The sequence below is a fragment of the Triticum urartu genome, chromosome 2A (genome assembly GCF_056163025.1).
Source record: "Triticum urartu cultivar PI428250 chromosome 2A, HENAU_Tu73, whole genome shotgun sequence".
Classification (NCBI taxonomy): Eukaryota; Viridiplantae; Streptophyta; class Magnoliopsida; order Poales; family Poaceae; genus Triticum; species Triticum urartu.
Window position 1 is genome coordinate 191,978,421 of NC_141874.1, and position 24,710 is coordinate 192,003,130.

Sequence of the window (24,710 nt, forward strand, 5' to 3'; positions counted from 1 at the left end):
CATCGAAACGGACACGCGTGGACGGGCAAGACGTGTGCCCTTGTCCTCCCCTGGCCCGCCTGTCGGTGGCACATATGCCCATTTTCTCTTGCCTTGCCCCTCCCTTCGCCCCCACCACTCGTCGACGCCCATTTTCCCGGCCGCCTTCCTCGCTTTCCTGCCAGGCCGCCCAAACGACGACCATACCATGCCATAGCCGGCTCCACGCCCACGTTTCAGAGGAATTTTTTGCCGCCGTTCATGGCTCTTTGTTGCTGCAGCCGGTGGGAGAGAAGCTACGGCCGCCACCGACGCCCATCGACCCCAACACCTTCCGGCAGACGCTGCATAGTCGTAGGGCGCCGCCCACCAACTTCAACCTTGCTTGCTGCCTGTGAGGGGAGCTCGAGGTGCTCTTCCCGACCGCGTCTCCACCACGACCGCAAGGTGTTGAACACTTCTCTCACAATGTACCATGGATAGTGGGGATGAGTATTTCTTTGAAAACTTCATTTGTTCATCAGATGATTCATCCTCGGATGACGAAGACCTTATATGGTGGTTGCATTTGTCACCAATGAACACATTGCTAGGCAGCGGCCTCAGTTCAGGGGATCAATCCCCGGTCATGCTCCGGCCTTGAACAGCAATAGGGAGAGTGGCCACGCCCTACTCTATGCTGATTACTTTGAGAATATCACGCTCTTCAAATCAACACCAATTCCGCCGCCGCTTCCGTATGAGATATGTGTTCAATCGTATTCGGGAGGGAGTGGTAGGATATGACCCGTACTTTGACTACAAAGAGGATGCCCTTGACAAGCTTGGCTTCACCTCTTACCAGAAATGCACTGCGGCTATTTGCATGCTTGCATATGGAATTCCAGGTGATCTTGTTGACGAGTACGTGTGTATGAGTTATTCCACATGTCTCCTATCAATGTGTAGTTTCCGCAAGGCCGTGGTGGCAGTGTTTGGCCCTGGGTACCTGAGAGAGTCAGTTGTCGCTGATACAGAAAGGTTGTTGGCGATCAATGTCGAGAGGGGCTTTCTGGGCATGCTTGGTAGTATAGACTGTATGCACTGAAAGTGAAAGAACTGTCCATTTGCTTGGCAGGGGCAGTACAAGGGGCATGTGAAAGGTGCCACTGTCATAATAGAAGTGGTGGCTTCACAAAATCTGTGGATATGGCATTCTTTCTTTGGCATGGCTGGTTCTCACAATAATATCAACGTGCTTCGGCATTCCCCAGGGTTCGCAAGGCTTGCAGAAGGCCACTCCCCAGAGGTTAACTTTGAGATCAATGGCCACCGTTACAACAAGGGATACTACCTAGCTGATGGTATCTATCCTCGGTGGTCAACTCTTGTGAAGACAATACCCAATCCACAAGGAGAGAAGAGATAGAGATTTGCCCAAATGCGAGAGAGTGCTAGGGAGGATGTGGAGCATACTTTTAGTGTGCTTCAATCTCGATGGGTAACGTTCGAAACCCTGCACTAACATGGAGCACCTAGATGTTTTGGAAGGTGATGACTGCTTGTGTGATCATGCACAGCATGATCATGGGGGATGAGCGTGATGATAACATCTATGACCAAGAGTTTGATTTTCAGGGTGAAAACATTAGGTCTGAGCACCAAGAATCGGCAACCTCTAAACAATTTGCCCTTTATTGTGAAATGCGTGATTAACATACTTTCAGGATGATTTGGTTGAGCAGATGTGGGCTCACATTGACAACTAGTAGATATTTCGGTTCATTTTACTTTCCATCTATTCAAGGCGATTTTGATTGGGTTGTAAAACTATTTGACTGTGTTTTTATTTGAACGTGGAACAATTTGTTTGTAAAACTAATTGAAATTTTTAATTTATTTGATTATTTGTATAGTCATAGGGCCTCCAGCCGGACGAGATGTGGCTGTGCGTTGGACACACAAATGACGCATCTAGAAAAACAGCCAGACGCCGCCCATTGCCATACATATCTAAACGGACGAAATTCGTATAACACGGGCGTGCGTTTAGGATCGCGCGTGGCCTTACGGTGCCAGATATAATTGGGAGGAAAAAGGAGTGCAGCAGGTGCCGAGCTGATGTTCTCATGTTCCTGCAGCAGCCCGGGAGGCTCTGAAGATGATTTGTGTTTCTGCTTGTCCCCCTCGCGAAAGAACATACTGTATGTATGATCAGGGCACGGCTCAAATCTCTTCATTTCACAATTCTATTTGCCAACATTATCCTACCAAAGATAAGCTAATCAACTTGAGCAGCTCTGCCCTTCCCTTCCCCACAGTCCCAAACAGTGGTAGTGAAACAAGGTCCAAGAAAAAGCTGTCGCTAGCAGCTAGGGCAACGGCTGAGCGTCGGCAGAGCAGGTCACAGGCACACAGTCCAGATAAAGGTCCTTTCTCCCGGCCGGAGTCTCCGGCCGCGGCTCACCAACCTTTTCACGTGATCCAGCAGTCTCGCTGTCAAACAAGGGAATCAGCCAGTCCCCCCTGTCGGCCGATCAATCATGCACTAATCGCTTCGGTTCCTCATCGTGTCAATAGAATAATAAACACGCGCCCCGTTCAAACAGTGCAGCGCTAGGTTATATGCGTGCTTGTTTGATTGATTAGGAAAATAGATCCAAGAAAGAACACCGGTATTAGATAAATCTGCACTGGAGCCTGGAGGACCGCGGTCTCGCCTTGGTCGCGGCCCGTGCGTGTTTGTTGCTTGTACACCAAGTGAACCGTGGAGTAGGGTTTTCTTGTGGCCTGGTGAGCAAGAGCCATGGCATGCTAGTGCTTCATCAGGGCAAGCGAGGAAATTGCACAAAGTACCATTTGGTGGGGTCAAATTTACACGGAGAGCATCTACTCTTCGGGTTTGTTGCACAAAACACCGTCCATCATTTGATTCTATTCGCATCATCTCGAACTGGTGGGTCCCGTTTGTGGCAAAAAAACACGCCACACTAGCCGGCTTGGACTGAAAAAAGTTATGATATCTCCCAAAACTTGGTTCATATGTTATTTGTTGCCTTTTTTGTTTTCTTGAAAATGTTGAATTTTGAAAAATGATTGAGCCAACAAATTAATATCTCAAAAGCATGTCCAATAAGTTGAAAAGTTCTCAAATCGGTAGACAGTATATACATGGCTTACTGATTTTTTTAATGTTAAGTTTTAAACGAAAAATTGTAGCGAGCAACTAAAGTTGTGAATGTTGGCCGTTTTTCTTGGTCGGTTGATGTCATCGCCTTTTCTTTGCCATGTTTGCACTGACAAGCGGAGTCCACTCATCGGCAATCATGTTAATATAGTCAAATGATGGGTTGGAGCTTACTGGAACAAAAAAATGGTTTAGAGCTTAGTAGACAGGTTATACCAATAGATGATATTTTCTGCAACAAAACTGAAAAAATAGGTGTTTTATCTAAAGTTTACCCCAATAGTTGATGGTTTGTGCGTGAAAGTGCTTTTCTAAGCTCGGGTGAACAGTACAATAAAAAACTGATTTTTTTTAGCAAACATTGACAAAAAAAATCATTGCTTGCAAAGTTTCATCACGAAATGAGATTTGTGGAAAATACGGCAAAAATAAACCAATGCTTCAAAATGCTTTTTATAACGACACTTTTGAAGCATCAATTTTGTTTTTTTGCCACCTTTTCCATGAATGTCATCCGATGTTGAAACTTTGCGCGCAATTAAAACATTTGTCAACGTTTGCTATATATTTTTTACCGTTCTCCCCATCTCACATGAGCTCGAGCTCAGTTTAACTGCCTCCGTTTATGCGGAAGTTGAGAGGATAGAGCTCGTTCACCGTTGGGCTTCTTGTTTGTGCATCACTGCACGAGGACGAGGGAGCGATAGATCAGCTGAGTCGGTCAAGCTTTACATCCCATCATTTCCATGCCTTTCCCTTCTCGTCTCCTTTATCAGTTGTTTCACCTGCACCGCACACCGCAAGGGCCATCGCACGCTAGTTACCATCCAAAGCCCAAACACCTAGAGCAACTTCAACGGGCCGACCCAAACGGATGATATTTTTATCCGCTTTTTATTCGTTTGGGTCAGCTGTCCGCCCGCCGTCCATCCTCTTTTAGTTTTGGGTCAGCAGTACGCCCAACAGGCTGATCCATTTCATGACCGCGCGCGTTTTAGATCATGCCAGCGTCCATGTTGTTGCCCTGGTTTTGACGCTCCAGCGCGTGGGAAAGGTTCGCGCGCGGGGGAAGCGGCCTAGCGCGCGCTGGTTTTGGCGCTCCAGCGCGCGGGAAAGGTTCGCGCGCGCCGCGGCCGGCGCTCGTTATAAGAAGGCGCTCCCTCCACACTCTGTCCGCCGCCCACTCGTCTCGCCCTCTCTCACTAGCCTCGCCGCCTCTACGCCACCATGTCGATCCGCCTCCTGGGCGCTTCGGATTTTCGCGGAGTCCGTGAGCGCCGTTCCGGTGCCTTCTCCTTCGAGATTTGGTTTCGCGAAAAACGTCTCATCCTCGGCACCTTCGACACCGCAGAGGAGGCGGCCCGCGCGCACGACGCGGCAGCGTGGCGCCTCCTGAGGCCTCATGGGGATATGAATTTTCCCGACGTGTCGAGCCAGCGGGTGCAGGATCTGGCGCCTCTTCCGCGGCTTTTCACCGACGAGGATCGTCGTGTCCACCGGAGGCGGCAACGTCGCCTCGCCATCCCCGAGATGGACGTGGAAGCCTTGGTGGTGTGGCGCGAACGCTTTCCGCAGGACATCGTCGACGAGCGCCAGTTCTACAAGCAAAGGAGGTTGGAGAGGGACGCGAGGAGGAGGGAGCGAGCCGCCTATCAGAAGGACAAGCGTTCGCGGAAGCAGACCACTCAATTGAAACTGAAGCTATAAGAAACGTCGGGTTGGGACTTTGAAGACGAGCAGCATGCTGACGCCTACATTCAGACGTCGGAGAAGGACATTACCGAGTCGGAGTCAGAAAGCGACGAGTAGTGGTCTTTTTTTTATCTGTGTATGCTAGAACTATCTATGTATCTATTTTTATCTGAAAAATGACCGACAGCGTTGGCGACGAAGCAGACGGACGAGAGTGTGAATCCAATGTGCCACCGACCAGCGTGCCCTGTGAGGAAAGAGAGCGAGCGCGCGCGTCCGTCGCGTGTCCGCGCCGACGCAAATCAGGCTCAAAAATAAGCCGGGAATTGGTCAGCAGGCGGACGAAAGCGAACACGCGTCCGTTTGAATCGGCGCGTTGAGCCGACTTTTTTATACGCATCGATCCAAACAAACGGCCGCGAACGAAATAGATCGCCTATTGAAGTGCTCTTATCTCGACCTTCCTTGGAAACCAAAAAAAACTAGTTGGGTCGATAACATTTGAACCCAGCTAGGCACTTCCATCCAGAGCGAGAGAGAACGAGTGTATCGGTACCAGAGCATGATAAGCAGCACAAATCCTTGCTTTTGAGACGTGAGTTTGGCTCTTTTTGCTGGGCAGTATGCTTGTGACCAAGGAATATATAAACCCCCATCTCTTTGATCTTTGTGCACTACAACAGTACACTACTACAAAGAAAATGATTGATAGGGCACTATTATTATCCTATCAGAATCCAAGCATAGCTCTTAGCTGCATCAGGGAAAGAGGAAGGCATCAGGCATGTGTGTGTGTCTGTTTGTCACCTAGCTTTGGTTTGCTCTGTTTAGTCTTTGTCAGGGGTCCCCAAATACTTGTCCCTAGCGGCCAATGATATTTCAACTTGTTTTGTGCGTGTGTGCCTTCTGCGGCTGGGCACATGAGGATGGTGACAAGGAGGATGGTCGGCGCCCCCAGATGGTCATGTACAGCATATTCACTCGGGGCAGCTCCAGCGGGCTACCAAAAAAGACGCAAAATATGCGCGCTTTTTTGTTTCTTTGGGTGGCTAGAAGAGTAGACGTCCGCTCTTTCTGTGCATGGTATCCAACGGAGCGACTGGTCCGCCTTTTTTTTCTTTATCAATTTATCGTTTTCACCGTTCTTTTACATTTACAACCAAATAAACAGATGAATGAAACATTGACATGATTACACAAATAGGTCACATGGTTAGTATAAAATTGAGACACTTATTTTAGAACGGATGGAGTAGTTTACAACCGAATGAATTTAAAATACTTTGATAGAAAATGAGAAAATACAACTATTGACTTACTATGTGAGTCCACGTATGCTCAATCAAATCATTTTAAAGTCGGATGTGAGTTGCCCGATCACGCATCTCATGATGATATTGGATGAACTGTGCAAACACTCTACTCTCAGACTCAACCAAATCACTTTGCTAATCCCACCCTTGCCCATAGATGTTATCATCACGCATCCTCTATGATCATATTGTTTTTTTATCAAAAGGGGTTTCCCCCGCCCACTTCCATAGAAAACGGGGCAAAGCAAGTCACGGTGACTGTTACAAGTAATCGGGTCTACCGGAAGTGACAGACCAGAGAATAGAAATGCAACCCTACATCTTAAAGCGCTAGCCCGAAAAACTAAAACAAGAAACTGCTAAGAGAGAGTCTAGTGCCACGCAGGGCAAACACCGAAACCACCAGCCAAGCAATATAGAATGTTCCTCAAAGAATAGAACAACCATCAGCTTCCTCGCGCGATCATCCCGAATGAGCTTTCAGCACGTTTCCGCCCCGGGTCCTCTTTGCGCACGCTCTCAGTTCCCAATCCAGGCGATCCTGAGCAGCTCGCCTCTTCGACGGTCCAGAAGCTGGAGGCAGCGTCGTAGCAGCACTGATTGATCGCCTCCGCAGAGAATCTTCCACTGGTGTAGAAAAGAACTGATCCTCTCCAAGATCGCACGAATGCTTGCCCACGGTATGCCCTGAAAACATATATCATTACGCATAGTCCAAATGCCCCAAATGGCAGCAACACAAGCAATGTTAATAACAGTTTTCTTGTTGTTCATTACGCATCAGTCATATTTTTAGGAATATTGAATCCAAAAACTTCAGCAACATCAATCCAAATCTGTTTGGCCACCACAAACTCAAAGAACAGGTGATGAACTGATTCATTCTCATTACAAAATAAGCAGTTTAAGTTCTCTACCACCCTCCTCTTGTTTAGGTTGTCTCTGGTGAGAATTTTATTATTAAAAGCCAACCACACAAAGACCAAGTACCTGTTAGGTACAACAATTTTTCAGAATTTTTCCAAAGTGGGGTAGAGACCCCACCCCGGTTAATCATGTTGTAAAAGGATCTGACCGAGTAGATCCCTGATGGTTCCAACAGCCAAACAGGGTGATCCTCCTCATTGGTCAGTTGTTTGGTAGAGATGACCTGAATTAGGTCGTGCCATTTTTGAAGGAAATATGCCCTAGAGGCAATAATGATGTTATTATTTTATTTTCTTATATCATGATAAATGTTTATTATTCATGCTAGAATTGCATTATCCGGAAACATAATACTTGTGTGAATACATAGACAAACCAAACGTCACTAGTATGCCTCTACTTGACTAGCTCATTAATCAAAGATGGTTATGTTTCCTAACCATAGACATGTGTTGTCATTTGATTAACGGGATCACATTATTAGGAGAATGATGTGATTGACATGACCCATTCCATTAGCTTAGCACCCGATCGTTTAGTATATTGCTATTGCTTTCTTCATGACTTATACATGTTCCTATGACTATGAGATTATGCAACTCCCGTTTGCCGGAGGAACACTTTGTGTGCTACCAAATGTCATAACGTAACTGGGTGATTATAAAGGAGCTCTACAGGTGTCTCCAAAGGTACATGTTGGGTTGGCGTATTTCGAGATTAGGATTTGTCACTCCGATTATCGGAGAGGTATCTCTGGGCCCTCTCGGTAATGCACATCACATAAGCCTTGCAAGCATTTCAACTAATGAGTTAGTTGCGATATGATGTATTACAAAACGAGTAAAGAGACTTGCCGGTAACGAGATTGAACTAGGTATTGAGATATCGACGATCGAATCTCGGGCAAGTAAAATACCGATGACAAAGGGAACAACGTATGTTGTTATGCGGTCTGACCGATAAAGATCTTCGTAGAATATGTAGGAGCCAATATGAGCATCCAGGTTCCGCTATTGGTTATTGACCGGAGACGTGTCTCGGTCATGTCTACATTGTTCTCGAACCCGTAGGGTCCGCACGCTTAAGGTTTCGATGACAGTTATATTATGAGTTTATAAGTTTTGATGTACCGAAGTTAGTTCGGAGTCCCGGATGTGACCACGGACATAACGAGGAGTCTCGAAATGATCGAGACATAAAGATTGATATATTAGACGGCTATATTCAGACACCGGAAGTGTTCCAGGTGATTTCGGAGAAAACCGGAGAGCCGGAGGGTTACCGGAACCCTACCGGGAGAAGTAATGGGCCATACGGGCCTTAGTGGAGAGAGAGAGGGGCAGCCAGGGTGGGCCGTGCGCCTCCTCCCCCCTGGTCCGAATTGGACTAGGAGAGGGGGGGGCGGCGCCCCCCCCCTCCCCCCCCTTTCCTTCTCCCTCCCCACTTCCTTCCCCCTCCTAGTAGGAGTCCTACTCCTACTAGGAGGAGGAATCCTCCTGGCGCGCCAATAGGGGCTGGCCGGCCTCCTCCCCTTGCTCCTTTATATACGGGGGCAGGGGGCACCCCTAGACACACAAGTTGATCCACGTGATCATATTCTTAGCCATGTGCGGTGCCCCCTTCCACCATAATCCTCGATAATATTGTAGCGGTGCTTAGGCGAAGCCCTGCGACGGTAGTACATCAAGATCGTCACCACGCCGTCGTGCTGACGGAACTCTACCCCGACACTTTGCTGGATCGGAGTCCGGGGATCGTCATCGAGCTGAACGTGTGCTAAAACTCGGAGGTGACGTAGTTTCGGTGCTTGATCGGTCGTGCCGTGAAGACGTACGACTACATCAACCGCGTTGTGCTAACGCTTCCGCTGTCGGTCTACAAGGGTACGTAGATCACAGTCTCCCCTCTCGTTGCTATGCATCACCATGATCTTGCGTGTGCGTAGGAAAATTTTGAAATTACTACGTTCCCCAACAGTGGCATCCGAGCCTAGGTTTTATGTGTTGATGTTATATGCACGAGTAGAACACAAGTGAGTTGTGGGCGATATAAGTCATACTGCTTACCAGCATGTCATACTTTGGTTCGGCGGTATTGTTGGACGAAGTGGCCCGGACCGACATTACGCGTACGCTTACGCGAGACCGGTTCTCCCGACGTGCTTTGCACAAAGGTGGCTAGCGGGTGACAGTTTCTCCAACTTTAGTTGAACCGAGTGTGGCTACGCCCGGTCCTTGCGAAGGTTAAAACAGCACCAACTTGACAAACTATCGTTGTGGTTTTGATGCGTAGGTAAGATTGGTTCTTGCTTAAGCTCGTAGCAGCCACGTAAAATTTGCAACAACAAAGTAGAGGACGTCTAACTTGTTTTTGCAGGGCATGTTGTGATGTGATATGGTCAAGACATGATGCTAAATTTTATTGTATGAGATGATCATGTTTTGTAACCAAGTTATCGGCAACTGGCAGGAGCCATATGGTTGTCGCTTTATTGTATGCAATACAATTGCGCTGTAATGCTTTACTTTATCACTAAGCGGTAGCGATAGTCGTGGAAGCATAAGATTGGCGAGACGACAACGATGCTACGATGGTGATCAAGGTGTCGCGCCGGTGACGATGGTGATCACGACGGTGCTTCGAAGATGGAGATCACAAGCACAAGATGATGATGGCCATATCATATCACTTATATTGATTGCATGTGATGTTTATCTTTTATGCATCTTATCTTGCTTTGATTGACGGTAGCATTTTAAGATGATCTCTCACTAATTATCAAGAAGTGTTCTCCCTGAGTATGCACCGTTGCGAAAGTTCTTCATGCTGAGACACCACGTGATGATCGGGTGTGATAGGCTCTACGTTCAAATACAACGGGTGCAAAACAGTTGCACACGCAGAATACTCAGGTTATACTTGACGAGCCAAGCATATACAGATATGGCCTCGGAACACGGAGACCGAAAGGTCGAGCGTGAATCATATAGTAGATATGATTAACATAGCGATGTTCACCAATGAAACTACTCCATCTCACGTGATGATCGGACATGGTTTAGTTGATTTGGATCACGTAATCACTTAGAGGATTAGAGGGATGTCTATCTAAGTGGGAGTTCTTTAGTAATATGATTAATTGAACCTAAATTTATCATGAAGTTAGTACCTGATAGTATCCTGCTTGTTTATGTTTGATTGTAGATAGATGGCCCGTGCTGTTGTTCCATTGAATTTTAATGCGTTCCTTGAGAAAGCAAAGTTGAAAGATGATGGTAGAAATTACACGGACTGGGTCCGTAACTTGAGGATTATCCTCATTGTTGCACAGAAGAATTACGTCCAACACCAGATGTTATGAACGTCTGGCAGAGCAAAGCTGATGACTACTCGATAGTTCAGTGTGCCATGCTTTACGGCTTAGAATCGGGACTTCAACGACGTTTTGAACGTCATGGAGCATATGAGATGTTCCAGGAGTTGAAGTTAATATTTCAAGCAAATGCCCGGATTGAGAGATATGAAGTCTCCAATAAGTTCTATAGCTGCAAGATGGAGGAGAACAGTTCTGTCAGTGAGCATATACTCAAAATGTCTGGGTATAATAATCACTTGATTCAATTGGGAGTTAATCTTCCAGATGGTTGCGTCATTGACAGAGTTCTCCAATCACTGCCACCAAGCTACAAGAGCTTCGTGATGAACTATAATATGCAAGGGATGAATAAGACTATTCCCGAGCTCTTCGCAATGCTGAAAGCTGCGGAGGTAGAAATCAAGAAGGAGCATCAAGTGTTGATGGTCAATAAGACCACTAGTTTCAAGAAAAAGGGCAAAGGGAAGAAGAAGGGGAACTTCAAAAGAACAGCAAGCAAGTTGCTACTCAAGAGAAGAAACCCAAACCTGGACCTAAGCCTGAAACTGAGTGCTTCTACTGCAAGCAGACTGGTCACTGGAAGCGGAACTGCCCCAAGTATTTGGCGGATAAGAAGGATGGCAAGGTGAACAAAGGTATATGTGATATACATGTTATTGATGTGTACCTTACTAATGCTCGCAGTAGCACCTGGGTATTTGATACTGGTTCTGTTGCTAACATTTGCTACTCGAAACAGGGACTACAGATTAAGCGAAGATTGGCTAAGGACGAGGTGACGATGCGCGTGGGAAATGGTTCCAAAGTCGATGTGATCGCGGTCGGCACGCTACCTCTACATCTACCTTCGGGGTTAGTATTAGACCTAAATAATTGTTATTTGGTGCCAGCGTTAAGCATGAACATTATATCTGGATCTTGTTTGATGCGAGACGGTTATTCATTTAAATCAGAGAATAATGGTTGTTCTATTTATATGAGTAATATCTGTTATGGTCATGCACCCTTAAAGAGTGTTCTATTCTTATTAAATCTCGATAGTAGTGACACACATATTCATAATGTTGAAACCAAAAGATGCAGAGTTGATAATGATAGTGCAACTTATTTGTGGCACTACCGTTTGGATCATATCGGTGTAAAGTGCATGAAGAAACTCCATACTGATGGACTTTTGGAACCACTTGATTATGAATCACTTGGTACTTGCGAACCGTGCCTTATGGGTAAGATGACAAAAACACTGTTCTCCGGTACTATGGAGAGAGCAACAGATTTGTTGGAAATCATACATACAGATGTATGTGGTCCGATGAATGTTGAGGCTCGTGGCGGATATCTTTATTTTCTCACCTTCACAGATGACTTAAGCAGATATGGGTATATCTACTTAATGAAACATAAGCCTGAAACATTTGAAAAGTTCAAAGAACTTCAGAGTGAAGTTGAAAATCATCGTAACAAGAAAATAAAATTCCTGCGATCTGATCGTGGAGGAGAATATTTGAGTTACGAGTTTGGTGTACATTTGAAACAATGCGGAATAGTTTCGCAACTCACGCCACCCGGAACACCACAACGTAATGGTGTGTCCGAACGTCGTAATCGTACTTTACTAGATATGGTGCGATCTATGATGTCTCTTACTGATTTACCGCTATCGTTTTGGGGTTATGCTCTAGAGACGGCCGCATTCACGTTAAATAGGGCACCATCAAAATCCATTGAGACGACGCCTTATGAACTATGGTTTGGCAAGAAACCAAAGTTGTCGTTTCTGAAAGTTTGGGGTTGCGATGCTTATGTGAAAAAGCTTCAACCTGATAAGCTCAAACCCAAATCGGAGAAATGTGTCTTCATAGGATATCCAAAGGAAACTATTGGATACACCTTCTATCACAGATCCGAAGGCAAAACTTTTGTTGCTAAATTCGGAAACTTTTTAGAGAAGGAGTTTCTCTCGAAAGAAGTGAGTGGGAGGAAAGTAGAACTTGATGAGGTAACTGTACCTGCTCCTTTATTGGAAAGTAGTACATCACAGAAACCAGTTTCTGTGACACCTACACCAATTAGTGAGGAAGCTAATGATGATGATCATGAAGCTTCAGAACAAGATACTACTGAACCTCGTAGATCAACCAGAGTAAGATCCGCACCAGAGTGGTACGGTAATCCTGTTCTGGAAGTCATGCTACTAGATCATGATGAACCTACGAACTATGGAGAAGCGATGGTGAGCCCAGATTCCGCAAAATGGCTTGAAGCCATGAAATCTGAGATGGGATCCATGTATGAGAACAGAGTATGGACTTTGGTTGACTTACCCAATGATCGGCAAGCAATTGAGAATAAATGGATCTTTAAGAAGAAGACTAACGCTGACGGTAATGTTACTTTCTACAAAGCTCGACTTATCGCAAAAGGTTTTCGACAAGTTCAAGGGATTGACTACGATGAGACCTTCTCACCTGTAGCGATGCTTAAGTCTGTCCGAATCATGTTAGCAATTGCCGCATTTTATGATTATGAAATTTGGCAGATGGATGTCAAAACTGCATTCCTGAATGGATTTCTGCAAGAAGAGTTGTATATGATGCAACCGGAAGGTTTTGTCGATCCAAAGGGAGCTAACAAAGTGTGCAAGCTCCAGCGATCCATTTATGGACTGGTGCAAGCCTCTCGGAGTTGGAATAAACACTTTGATAGTGTGATCAAAGCATTTGGTTTTGTACAGACTTTTGGAGAAGCCTGTATTTAGAAGAAAGTGAGTGGGAGCTCTGTAGCATTTCTGATATTATATGTGGATGACATATTGCTGATTGGAAATGATATAGAATTTCTGGATAGCATAAAGGGATACTTGAATAAAAGTTTTTCTATGAAAGACCTCGGTGAAGTTGCTTACATATTGGGCATCAAGATCTATAGAGATAGATCAAGACGCTTAATTGGACTTTCACAAAGCACATACCTTGACAAAGTTTTGAAAAAGTTCAAAATGGATCAAGCAAAGAAAGGATTCTTGCCTGTGTTACAAGGTGTGAAATTGAGTAAGACTCAATGCCCGACCAATGCAGAAGATAGAGAGAAAATGAAAGATGTTCCCTATGCTTCAGCCATAGGCTCTATCATGTATGCAATGCTGTGTACCAGACCTGATGTGTGTCTTGCTATAAGTCTAGCAGGCAGGTACCAAAGTAATCCAGGAGTGGATCACTGGACAGCGGTCAAGAACATCCTGAAATACCTGAAAAGGACTAAGGATATGTTTCTCATATATGGAGGTGACAAAGAGCTCATCGTAAATGGTTACGTTGATGCAAGCTTTGACACTGATCCGGACGATTCTAAATCGCAAACCGGATACGTGTTTACATTAAACGGTGGAGCTGTCAGTTGGTGCAGTTCTAAACAAAGCGTTGTGGCGGGATCTACATGTGAAGAGGAGTACATAGCTGCTTCGGAAGCAGCAAACGAAGGAGTCTGGATGAAGAAATTCATATCCGATCTAGGAGTCATACCTAGTGCATCGGGTCCAATGAAAATCTTTTGTGACAATACTGGTGCAATTGCCTTGGCAAAGGAATCCAGATTTCACAAGAGAACCAAGCACATCAAGAGAAGCTTCAATTCCATCCGAGATCTAGTCCAGGTGGGAGACATAGAGATTTGCAAGATACATACGGATCTGAATGTAGCAGACCCGTTGACTAAGCCTCTTCCACGAGCAAAACATGACCAGCACCAAAGCTCCATGGGTGTTAGAATCATTACTGTGCAATCTAGATTATTGACTCTAGTGCAAGTGGGAGACTGAAGGAAATATGCCCTAGAGGCAATAATAATGTTATTATTTTATTTCCTTATATCATGATAAATGTTTATTATTCATGCTAGAATTGTATTATCCGGAAACATAATACTTGTGTGAATACATAGACAAACCAAACGTCACTAGTATGCCTCTACTTGACTAGCTCATTAATCAAAGATGGTTATGTTTCCTAACCATAGACATGTGTTGTCATTTGATTAACGGGATCACATTATTAGGAGAATGATGTGATTGACATGACCCATTCCATTAGCTTAGCACCCGATCGTTTAGTATGTTGTTATTGCTTTCTTCATGACTTATACATGTTCCTATGACTATGAGATTATGCAACTCCCGTTTGCCGAAGGAACATTTTGTGTGCTACCAAACGTCACAACGTAACTGGGTGATTATAAAGGAGCTCTACAGGTGTCTCCAAAGGTACATGTTGGGTTGGCGTATTTCGAGATTAGGATTTGTCACTCCAATTGTCGGAGAGGTATCTCTGGGCCCTCTCGGTAATGCACATCACATAAGCCTTGCAAGCATTTCAACTAATGAGTTAGTTGCGAGATGATGTATTACGAAACGAGTAAAGAGACTTGCCTGTAACGAGATTGAACTAGGTATTGAGATACCGACGATCGAATCTCGGGGAAGTAAAATACCGATGACAAAGGGAACAACGTATGTTGTTATGCGGTCTGACCGATAAAGATCTTCGTAGAATATGTAGGAGCCAATATGAGCATCCAAGTTCCGCTATTGGTTATTGACCGGAGACGTGTCTCGGTCATGTCTACATTGTTCTCGAACCCGTCGGGTCCGCACGCTTAAGGTTTCGATGACAGTTATATTATGAGTTTATAAGTTTTGATGTACCGAAGTTAGTTCGGAGTCCCGGATGTGATCACGGACATAATGAGGAGTCTCGAAATGGTCGAGACATAAAGATTGATATATTAGACGGCTATATTCGGACACCTGAAGTGTTTCGGGTGATTTCGGAGAAAACCGGAGAGCCGGAGGGTTACCGGAACCCTACCGGGAGAAGTAATGGGCCATATGGGCCTTAGTGGAGAGAGAGAGGGGCAGCCAGGGTGGGCCGCGCGCCTCCTCCCCCCTGGTCCGAATTGGACTAGGAGAGGGGGGGCGGCGCCCCCCTTTCCTTCTCCCTCCCCACTTCCTTCCCCCTCCTAGTAGGAGTCCTACTCCTACTAGGAGGAGGACTCCTCCTGGCGCGCCAATAGGGGCCGGCCGGCCTCCTCCCCTTGCTCCTTTATATACGGGGGCAGGGGGCACCCCTAGACACACAAGTTGATCCACGTGATCATATTCTTAGCCGTGTGCGGTGCCCCCTTCCACCATAATCCTCGATAATATTGTAGCGGTGCTTAGGCGAAGCCCTGCGACGGTAGTACATCAAGATTGTCAGCACACCGTCGTGCTGACGGAACTCTACCCCGACACTTTGCTGGATCGGAGTCCGGGGATCGTCATCGAGCTAAACGTGTGCTAAAACTCGGAGGTGTCGTAGTTTCGGTGCTTGATCGGTCGGGCCGTGAAGACGTACGACTACATCAACCGCGTTGTGCTAACGCTTCCGCTGTCAGTCTACAAGGGTACGTAGATCACACTCTCCCCTCTGGTTGCTATGCATCACCATGATCTTGCGTGTGCGTAGGAAAATTTTGATATTACTACGTTCCCCAACAATTTTTTCATAAATTCAGCATCTATACTTCTACTAAAGGTGAGCTTTAGGTTGGTACCATCCCACACCTCAAACACTACACATTGTTGTTGTTGTTGACAAATCTCATAAACCACCCAAAATTGAGTTTTCAGGGAAGAATCCCCCACCCAGGTGTCATCCCAGAAGCTGATCTTATCACTGTTACCCAAAATCAATCTTAAAAAGGGTCTTATGCCTTCAAAGGCCCACACCCTGTTTAGCCCGCCGCAAATTAGGTTTATTAGTTTTATATTTATAATCTATCAATCTCACCTAGTCTTTATCCTGATTCATGAAGTACCTTTTAGCCCAAGAGGCTAACAAGGCCATGTTAAACTCTCTTAAATTGGGTACCCCCTAGCCACCAAATTCTTTTTTCTGGGAAATCAGCCCCAAGTTAGCAAGATGGTATTTGTGTTCGTCTCCCGAGTCCCCCCAGAAGAAATGTGCCATCTGAGAGGTAATGGCTTTAATAGCCCACTTAGGGAATTTAATCATAGACATTAGGAACATAGGAATACTAGCAATGCAAGCTTTGAGCAAGACTAACTTTGCCTCATAGCTAACTAATCTCCCTTTCCACCCACAAATCCTCTTAATGGTTTTGTCTATAATATATTGGATATCTTCCCTCCTTAGTTTGAGATGGTGAAGTGGCACTCCCAGATACTTAAGGCGGAAATCCCCCAATTTGCAACAAAAATTTGAGATAGCAACTGAAGGAAATATGCCCTAGAGGCAATAATAAAGTTATTATTTATTTCCTTATTTCATGATAAATGTTTATTATTCATGCTAGAATTGTATTAACCGGAAACATAATACATGTGTGTGTACATAGACAAACAGAATGTCACTAGTATGCCTCTACTTGACTAGCTCGTTGATCAAAGTTGGTTAAGTTTCCTAACCATAGACATGAGTTGTCATTTGATTAACGGGATTACATCATTAGGAGAATGATGTGATTGACTTGACCCATTCCGTTAGCTTAGCACTTGATCGTTTAGTTTGTTGCTATTGCTTTCTTCATGACTTATACATGTTCCTACGACTATGAGATTATACAACTCCCGTTTACCGGAGGAACACTTTGTGTGCCACCAAACGTCACAACGTAACTGGGTGATTATAAAGGTTATCTACAGGTGTCTCCAAAGGTACTTGTTGGGTTGGCGTATTTCGAGATTAGGATTTGTCACTCCGATTGTCGGAGAGATATCTCTGGGCCCACTCGGTAATGCACATCACTATAAGCCTTGCAAGCATTGCAACTAATGAGTTAGTTGCGGGATGATGTATTATGGAACGAGTAAAGAGACTTGCCGGTAACGAGATTGAACTAGGTATTGAGATACTGACGATCGAATCTCGGGCAAGTAACATACCGATGACAAAGGGAACAACGTATGTTGTTATGCGGTCTGACCGATAAAGATCTTTGTAGAATATGAAGGAGCCAATATGGGCATCCAGGTCCCGCTATTGGTTATTGACCAGAGAGGTGTCTCGGTCATGTCTACATAGTTCTCAAACCCGTAGGGTCCGCACGCTTAATGTTCATTGATGATATAGTACTATATGAGTTATGTATGTTGATGACCGAATGTTGTTCGGAGTCCGGGATGAGATCACGGACATGACGAGGAACTCCAGAATGGTCCGGAGATAAAGTTTGATATATGGGATAATAGTGTTTGGTCACCGGAAGGGTTCCGGAAATCACCAGAAGGGGTTCCAGATGTTTCCCGAAATGTTTGGGTACGAGAACACTTTATTTGGGCCAAAGGGGAAAGCCCACAAGGTTTTTGGAAAGCGCAAAAGGAAGTTTTGCGGAGTCCAGGGGCCAGACGCCAGGGTCCCTGGTGTCTGGGGCTAGACGCCGGGAACCCTGGCGTCTGGCCCTGGAGTCCAAGAAGGACTCTTGCCTTTCGGGTGAAACCAACTTTGTGGAGGCTTTTACTCCAAGTTTCGACCCCAAGGTTCAACATATAAATAAAGGGGTAGGGCTAGCACCCAAGACACATCAAGAAACACCAAGCCGTGTGCCGGCAACCCCGTCCCCTCTAGTTTATCCTCCGTCCTAGTTTTCGTAGTGCTTAGGCGAAGCCCTGCGGAGATTGTCCTTCACCAACACCGTCACCACGCCGTTGTGCTGCCGGAACTCATCTACTACTTCGCCCCTCTTGATGGATCGAGAAGGCGAGGACGTCACCGAGCCGAACGTGTGTAGAACTCGGAGGTGTCGTGCTTTCGGTGCTTGGATCGGTCGGATCATGAAGACGTACGACTACATCAACCGCGTTGATATAACGCTTCCGCGAACGGTCTACGAGGGTACGTAGACAACACTCTCCCCTCTCATTGCTATGCATCACCATGATCTTGCGTGTGCGTAGGAAATTTTTGAAATTACTACGTTCCCCAACAGTGGCATCCGAGCCAGGTTTTATGCGTAGATGTCATATGCACGAGTAGAACACAAGTGAGGTGTGGGCGATATAAGTCATACTGCTTACCAGCATGTCATACTTTGGTTCGGCGGTATTGTTGGATGAAGCGGCTCGGACCGACATTACGCGTACGCTTACGCGAGACTGGTTCTACTGTCGTGCTTTGCACACAGGTGGCTGGCGGGTGTCAGTTTCTCCAACTTTAGTTGAACCGAGTGTGGCTACGCCCGGTCCTTGCGAAGGTTAAAACAGCACCAACTTGACAAACTATCGTTGTGGTTTTGATGCGTAGGTAAGAACGGTTCTTGCTAAGCCCGTAGCAACCACGTAAAATTTGCAATAACAAAGTAGAGGACGTCTAACTTGTTTTTGCAGGGCATGTTGTGATGTGATATGGTCAAGACATGATGCCAAATTTTATTGTATGAGATGATCATGTTTTGTAACCAAGTTATCGGCAACTGGCAGGAGCCATATGGTTGTCGCTTTATTGTATGCAATGCAATCGCCCTGTAATGCTTTACTTTATCACTAAGCGGTAGCGATAGTCGTGGAAGCATAAGATTGGCGAGACGACAACGATGCTACGATGGAGATCAAGGTGTCGCGCCGGTGATGATGGTGATCATGAAGGTGCTTCGGAGATGGAGATCACAAGCACAAGATGATGATGGCCATATCATATCACTTATATTGATTGCATGTGATGTTTATCTTTTATGCATTTTATCTTGCTTTGATTGACGGTAGCATTATAAGATGATCCCTTACTAAATTATCAAAGTATAAGTGTTCTCCCTGAGTATGCACCGTTGCAAAAGTTCTTCGTGCTAAGACACCACGTGATGATCGGGTGTGATAGGCTCTACGTTCAAATACAACGGGTGCAAAACAGTTGCACACGCGGAATACTCAGGTTAAACTTGACGAGCCTAGCATATAACAGATATGGCCTCGGAACAAGGAGACCGAAAGGTCGAGCGTGAATCATATAGTAGATATGATCAACATAAGTGATGTTCACCGTTGATACTACTCCATCTCACGTGATGATCGGGCATGGTTTAGTTGATATGGATCACGTGATCACTTAGAGGATTAGAGGGATGTCTATCTAAGTGGGAGTTCTTAAATAATATGATTAAATTGAACTTAAATTTATCATGAACTTAGTACCTGATAGTATCTTGCTTGTCTATGTTGATTGTAGATAGATGGCCCGTGTTGTTGTTCCGTCGAATTTTAATGTGTTCCTTGAGAAAGCAAAGTTGAAAGATGATGGTAGCAATTACATGGACTGGGTCCATAACTTGAGGATTATCCTCATTGCTGCATAGAAGAATTACGTCTTGGAAGCATCGCTAAGTGCCAAGCCTGCTGCAGGAGCAACGCCAGATGTTATGAACGTCTGGTAGAGCAAACTTGATGACTACTCGATAGTTCAGTGTGCCATGCTTTACGGCTTAGAACCGGGTCTTCAACGACGTTTTGAACGTCATGGAGCATATGAGATGTTCCAGGAGTTGAAGTTAATATTTCAAGCAAATGCCCGGATTGAGAGATATGAAGTCTCCAATAAGTTCTATAGCTGCAAGATGGAGGAGAATAGTTCTGTCAGTGAACATATACTCAAAATGTCTAGGTATCATAATCACTTGACTCAACTGGGAGTTAATCTTCCTGTTGATAGTGTCATTGACAGAGTTCTTCAATCACTGCCACCAAGCTACAAAATCTTCATGATGAACTATAATATGCAAGGGATGAATAAGACTATTCCCAAGCTCTTCGCAATGATAAAAGCCGCGGAGGTAGAAATCAAGAAGGAGTATCAAGTGTTGATGGTCAATAAGACCACCAGTTTCAAGAAAAAGGGCAAAGGGAAGAAGAAGGGGAGCTTCAAGAAGAACAGCAAACAAGTTGCTGCTCAGGAGAAGAAACCCAAGTTGGACCTAAGCCTGAGACTGAGTGCTTCTACTGCAAGCAGACTGGTCACTGGAAGCGGAACTGCCCCAAGTATTTGGCGGATAAGAAGGATGGCAAAGTGAACAAAGGTATATGTGATATACATGTTATTGATGTGTACCTTACTAATGCTCACAATAGCACCTGGGTATTTGATACTGGTTCTGTTGCTAACATTTGCAACTCGAAACAGGGGCTACGGATTAAGCGAAGATTGGCTAAGGACGAGGTGACGATGCGCGTGGGAAATGGTTCCAAAGTCGATGTGATCACGGTCGGCACGCTACCTCTACATCTACCTTCGGGATTAGTATTAGACCTAAATAATTGTTATTTGGTGCCAGCGTTGAGCATGAACATTATATCTGGATCTTGTTTGATGCGAGACGGTTATTCATTTAAATCGGAGAATAATGGTTGTTTTATTTATATGAGTAATATCTTTTACGGTCAAGCACCCTTGAAGAGTGGTCTATTTTTGCTAAATCTCGATAATGGTGAGACACATATTCATAATATTGAAGCCAAAAGATGCAGAGTTGATAATGATAGTGCAACTTATTTGTGGCACTGCCGTTTATTCTTATAATACCCATATCTGCTTAAAGAGTGGTCCATTCTTATTAAATCTCGATAGCAGAGTGGTCTATTCTTATTAAATCTCGATAGTGGTGACACACATATTCATAATGTTGAAACCAAAAGATGCAGAGTTGATAATGATAGTGCAACTTATTTGTGGCACTGCCGTTTGGGTCATATCGGTGTAAAGCGCATGAAGAAACTCCATACTGATGGGCTTTTGGAACCACTTGATTATGAATCACTTGGTACTTGCGAACCGTGCCTTATGGGTAAGATGACAAAAACACCGTTCTCCGGTACTATGGAGAGAGCAACAGATTTGTTGGAAATCATACATACAGATGTATGTGGTCCGATGAATGTTGAGGCTCGTGGCGGATATCGTTATTTTCTCACCTTCACAGATGACTTAAGCAGATATGGGTATATCTACTTAATGAAACATAAGTCTAAAACATTTGAAAAGTTCAAAGAATTTCAGAGTGAAGTTGAAAATCATCGTAACAAGAAAATAAAATTCCTGCGATCTGATCGTGGAGGAGAATATTTGAGTTACGAGTTTGGTGTACATTTGAAACAATGCGGAATAGTTTCGCAACTCACGCCACTCGGAACACCACAACGTAATGGTGTGTCCGAACGTCGTAATCGTACTTTACTAGATATGGTGCGATCTATGATGTCTCTTACTGATTTACCGCTATCGTTCTGGGGTTATGCTCTAGAGACGGCCGCATTCACGTTAAATAGGGCACCATCAAAATCCGTTGAGACGACGCCTTATGAACTATGGTTTGGCAAGAAACCAAAGTTGTCGTTTCTGAAAGTTTGGGGTTGCGATGCTTATGTGAAAAAGCTTCAACCTGATAAGCTCGAACCCAAATCGGAGAAATGTGTCTTCATAGGATACCCAAAGGAAATTGTTGGGTACACCTTCTATCACAGATCCGAAGGCAAGACTTTTGTTGCTAAATTCGAAGTTTTTCTAGAGAAGGAGTTTCTCTCGAAATAAGTGAGTGGGAGGAAAGTAGAACTTGATGAGGTAATTGTGCCTGCTCCCTTATTGGAAAGTGGTTCATCACAGAAAACGGTTTCTGTGACACCTACACCAATTAGTGAGGAAGTTAATGATGATGATGATCATGAAACTTTAGATCAAGTTGTTAATGAACCTCGTAGGTCAACCAGAGTAAGATCCGCACCAGAGTGGTACGGTAATCCTGTTCTGGAAGTTATGTTACTAGACCATAACGAACCTACGAACTATGAAGAAGCGATGGTGAGCCCAAATTCCGCAAAATGGCTTGAGGCCATAAAATCTGAGATGGGATCCATGTATGAGAATAAAGTGTGGACTTTGGTTGACTTGTCCGTTGATCGGCAAGCAATTGAGAATAAATGGATCTTCAAGAAGAAGACTGACGCTGACGGTAATGTTACTGTCTATAAAGCTCGACTTGTTGCAAAAGGTTTTCGACAAGTTCAAGGGATTGACTACGTTGAGACATTCTCACCCGTAGCGATGCTTAAGTCTGTCCAAATCATGTTAGCAATTACCGCATTTTATGATTATGAAATTTGGCAAATAGATGTCAAAACTGCATTCCTGAATGGATTTTTGGAAGAAGAGTTGTATATGATGCAACCAGAAGGTTTTGTCGATCCAAAGGGAGCTAACAAAGTGTGCAAGCTCCAGCGATCCATTTATGGACTGGTGCAAGCCTCTCGGAGTTGGAATAAACACTTTGATAGTGTGATCAAAGCATTTGGTTTTATACATACTTTTGGAGAAGCCTGTATTTAGAAGAAAGTGAGTGGGAGCTCTGTAACATTTCTGATATTATATGTGGATGACATATTGCTGATTGGAAATGATATAGAATTTCTGGATAGCATAAAGGGATACTTGAATAAAAGTTTTTCTATGAAAGACCTCGGTGAAGTTGCTTACATATTGGGCATCAAGATCTATAGAGATAGATCAAGACGCTTAATTGGACTTTCACAAAGCACATACCTTGACAAAGTTTTGAAAAAGTTCAAAATGGATCAAGCAAAGAAAGGGTTCTTGCCTGTATTACAAGGTGTGAAGTTGACTAAGACTCAATGCCCGACCACTGCAGAAGATAGAGAGAAGATGAAAGATGTTCCCTATGCTTCAGCCATGGGCTCTATCATGTATGCAATGATGTGTACCAGACCTGATGTGTGCCTTGCTATAAGTCTAGCAGGCAGGTACCAAAGTAATCCAGGAGTGGATCACTGGACAGCGGTCAAGAACATCCTGAAATACCTGAAAAGTACTAAGGATATGTTTCTCGTTTATGGAGGTGACAAAGAGCTCATCGTAAATGGTTACGTTGATGCAAGCTTTGACACTGATATGGACGATTCTAAATCGCAAACCGGATACTTGTTTATATTAAACAGTGGAGCTGTCAGTTGGTGCAGTTCTAAACAAAGCGTCGTGGCGGGATCTACGTGTGAAGCGGAGTACATAGCTGCTTCGGAAGCAGCAAATGAAGGAGTCTGGATGAAGGAGTTCATATCCGATCTAGGTGCCATACCTAGTGCATCGGGTCCAATGAAAATCTTTTGTGACAATACTGGTGCAATTGCCTTGGCGAAGGAATCCAGATTTCACAAGAGAACCAAGCACATCAAGAGACGCTTCAATTCCATCCATGATTTAGTCCAGGTGGGAGACATAGAAATTTGCAAGCATACGGATCTGAATGTTGCAGACCCATTGACTAAGCCTCTTCCACGAGCAAAACATGATCAGCACCAATGCTCCATGGGTGTTAGAATCATTACTGTGTAATCTAGATTATTGACTCTAGTGCAAGTGGGAGACTGAAGGAAATATGCCCTAGAGGCAATAATAAAGTTATTATTTATTTCCTTATTTCATGATAAATGTTTATTATTCATGCTAGAATTGTATTAACCGGAAACATAATACATGTGTGTGTACATAGACAAACAGAATGTCACTAGTATGCCTCTACTTGACTAGCTCGTTGATCAAAGATGGTTAAGTTTCCTAACCATAGACATGAGTTGTCATTTGATTAACGGGATCACATCATTAGGAGAATGATGTGATTGACTTGACCCATTCCATTAGCTTAGCACTTGATCGTTTAGTTTGTTGCTATTGCTTTCTTCATGACTTATACATGTTCCTATGACTATGAGATTATGCAACTCCCGTTTATCGGAGGAACACTTTGTGTGCCACCAAACGTCACAATGTAACTGAGTGATTATAAATGTGCTCTACAGGTGTCTCCAAAGGTACTTGTTGGGTTGGCGTATTTCGAGATTAGGATTTGTCACTCCGATTGTCGGAGAGGTATCTCTGGGCCCACTCGGTAATGCACATCACTATAAGCCTTGCAAGCATTGCAACTACTGAGTTAGTTGCGGGATGATGTATTACGGAACGAGTAAAGAGACTTGCCGGTAATGAGATTGAACTAGGTATTGAGATACCGACGATCGAATCTCGGGCAAGTAACATACCGATGACAAAGGGAACAACGTATGTTGTTATGCGGTCTGACCGATAAAGATCTTCATAGAATATGAAGGAGCCAATATGGGCATCCAGGTCCCGCTATTGGTTATTGACCAGAGAGGTGTCTCGGTCATGTCTAGATAGTTCTCAAACCCGTAGGGTCCGCACGCTTAACGTTC

General features: G+C 44.6%; 2 protein-coding genes across 2 annotated transcripts; both read left to right on the forward strand.

Annotated features, from left to right (window-relative positions):
* Positions 1-534: 534 nt before the first annotated feature.
* On the forward strand, positions 535-1,387 carry LOC147984493 (uncharacterized). Its single transcript, XM_087541124.1, has 3 exons — positions 535-716; positions 928-1,015; positions 1,097-1,387. The coding sequence occupies exons 1-3, from the start codon at positions 535-537 to the stop codon at positions 1,385-1,387; spliced, it is 561 nt and encodes a 186-aa protein (XP_087397250.1).
* A 2,985-nt stretch (positions 1,388-4,372) lies between these two features.
* On the forward strand, positions 4,373-4,852 carry LOC147984494 (uncharacterized). Its single transcript, XM_087541126.1, has one exon. It carries the CDS (start codon positions 4,373-4,375, stop codon positions 4,850-4,852), a length of 480 nt encoding a protein of 159 aa, XP_087397252.1.
* The last annotated feature ends 19,858 nt before the right edge of the window (positions 4,853-24,710 follow it).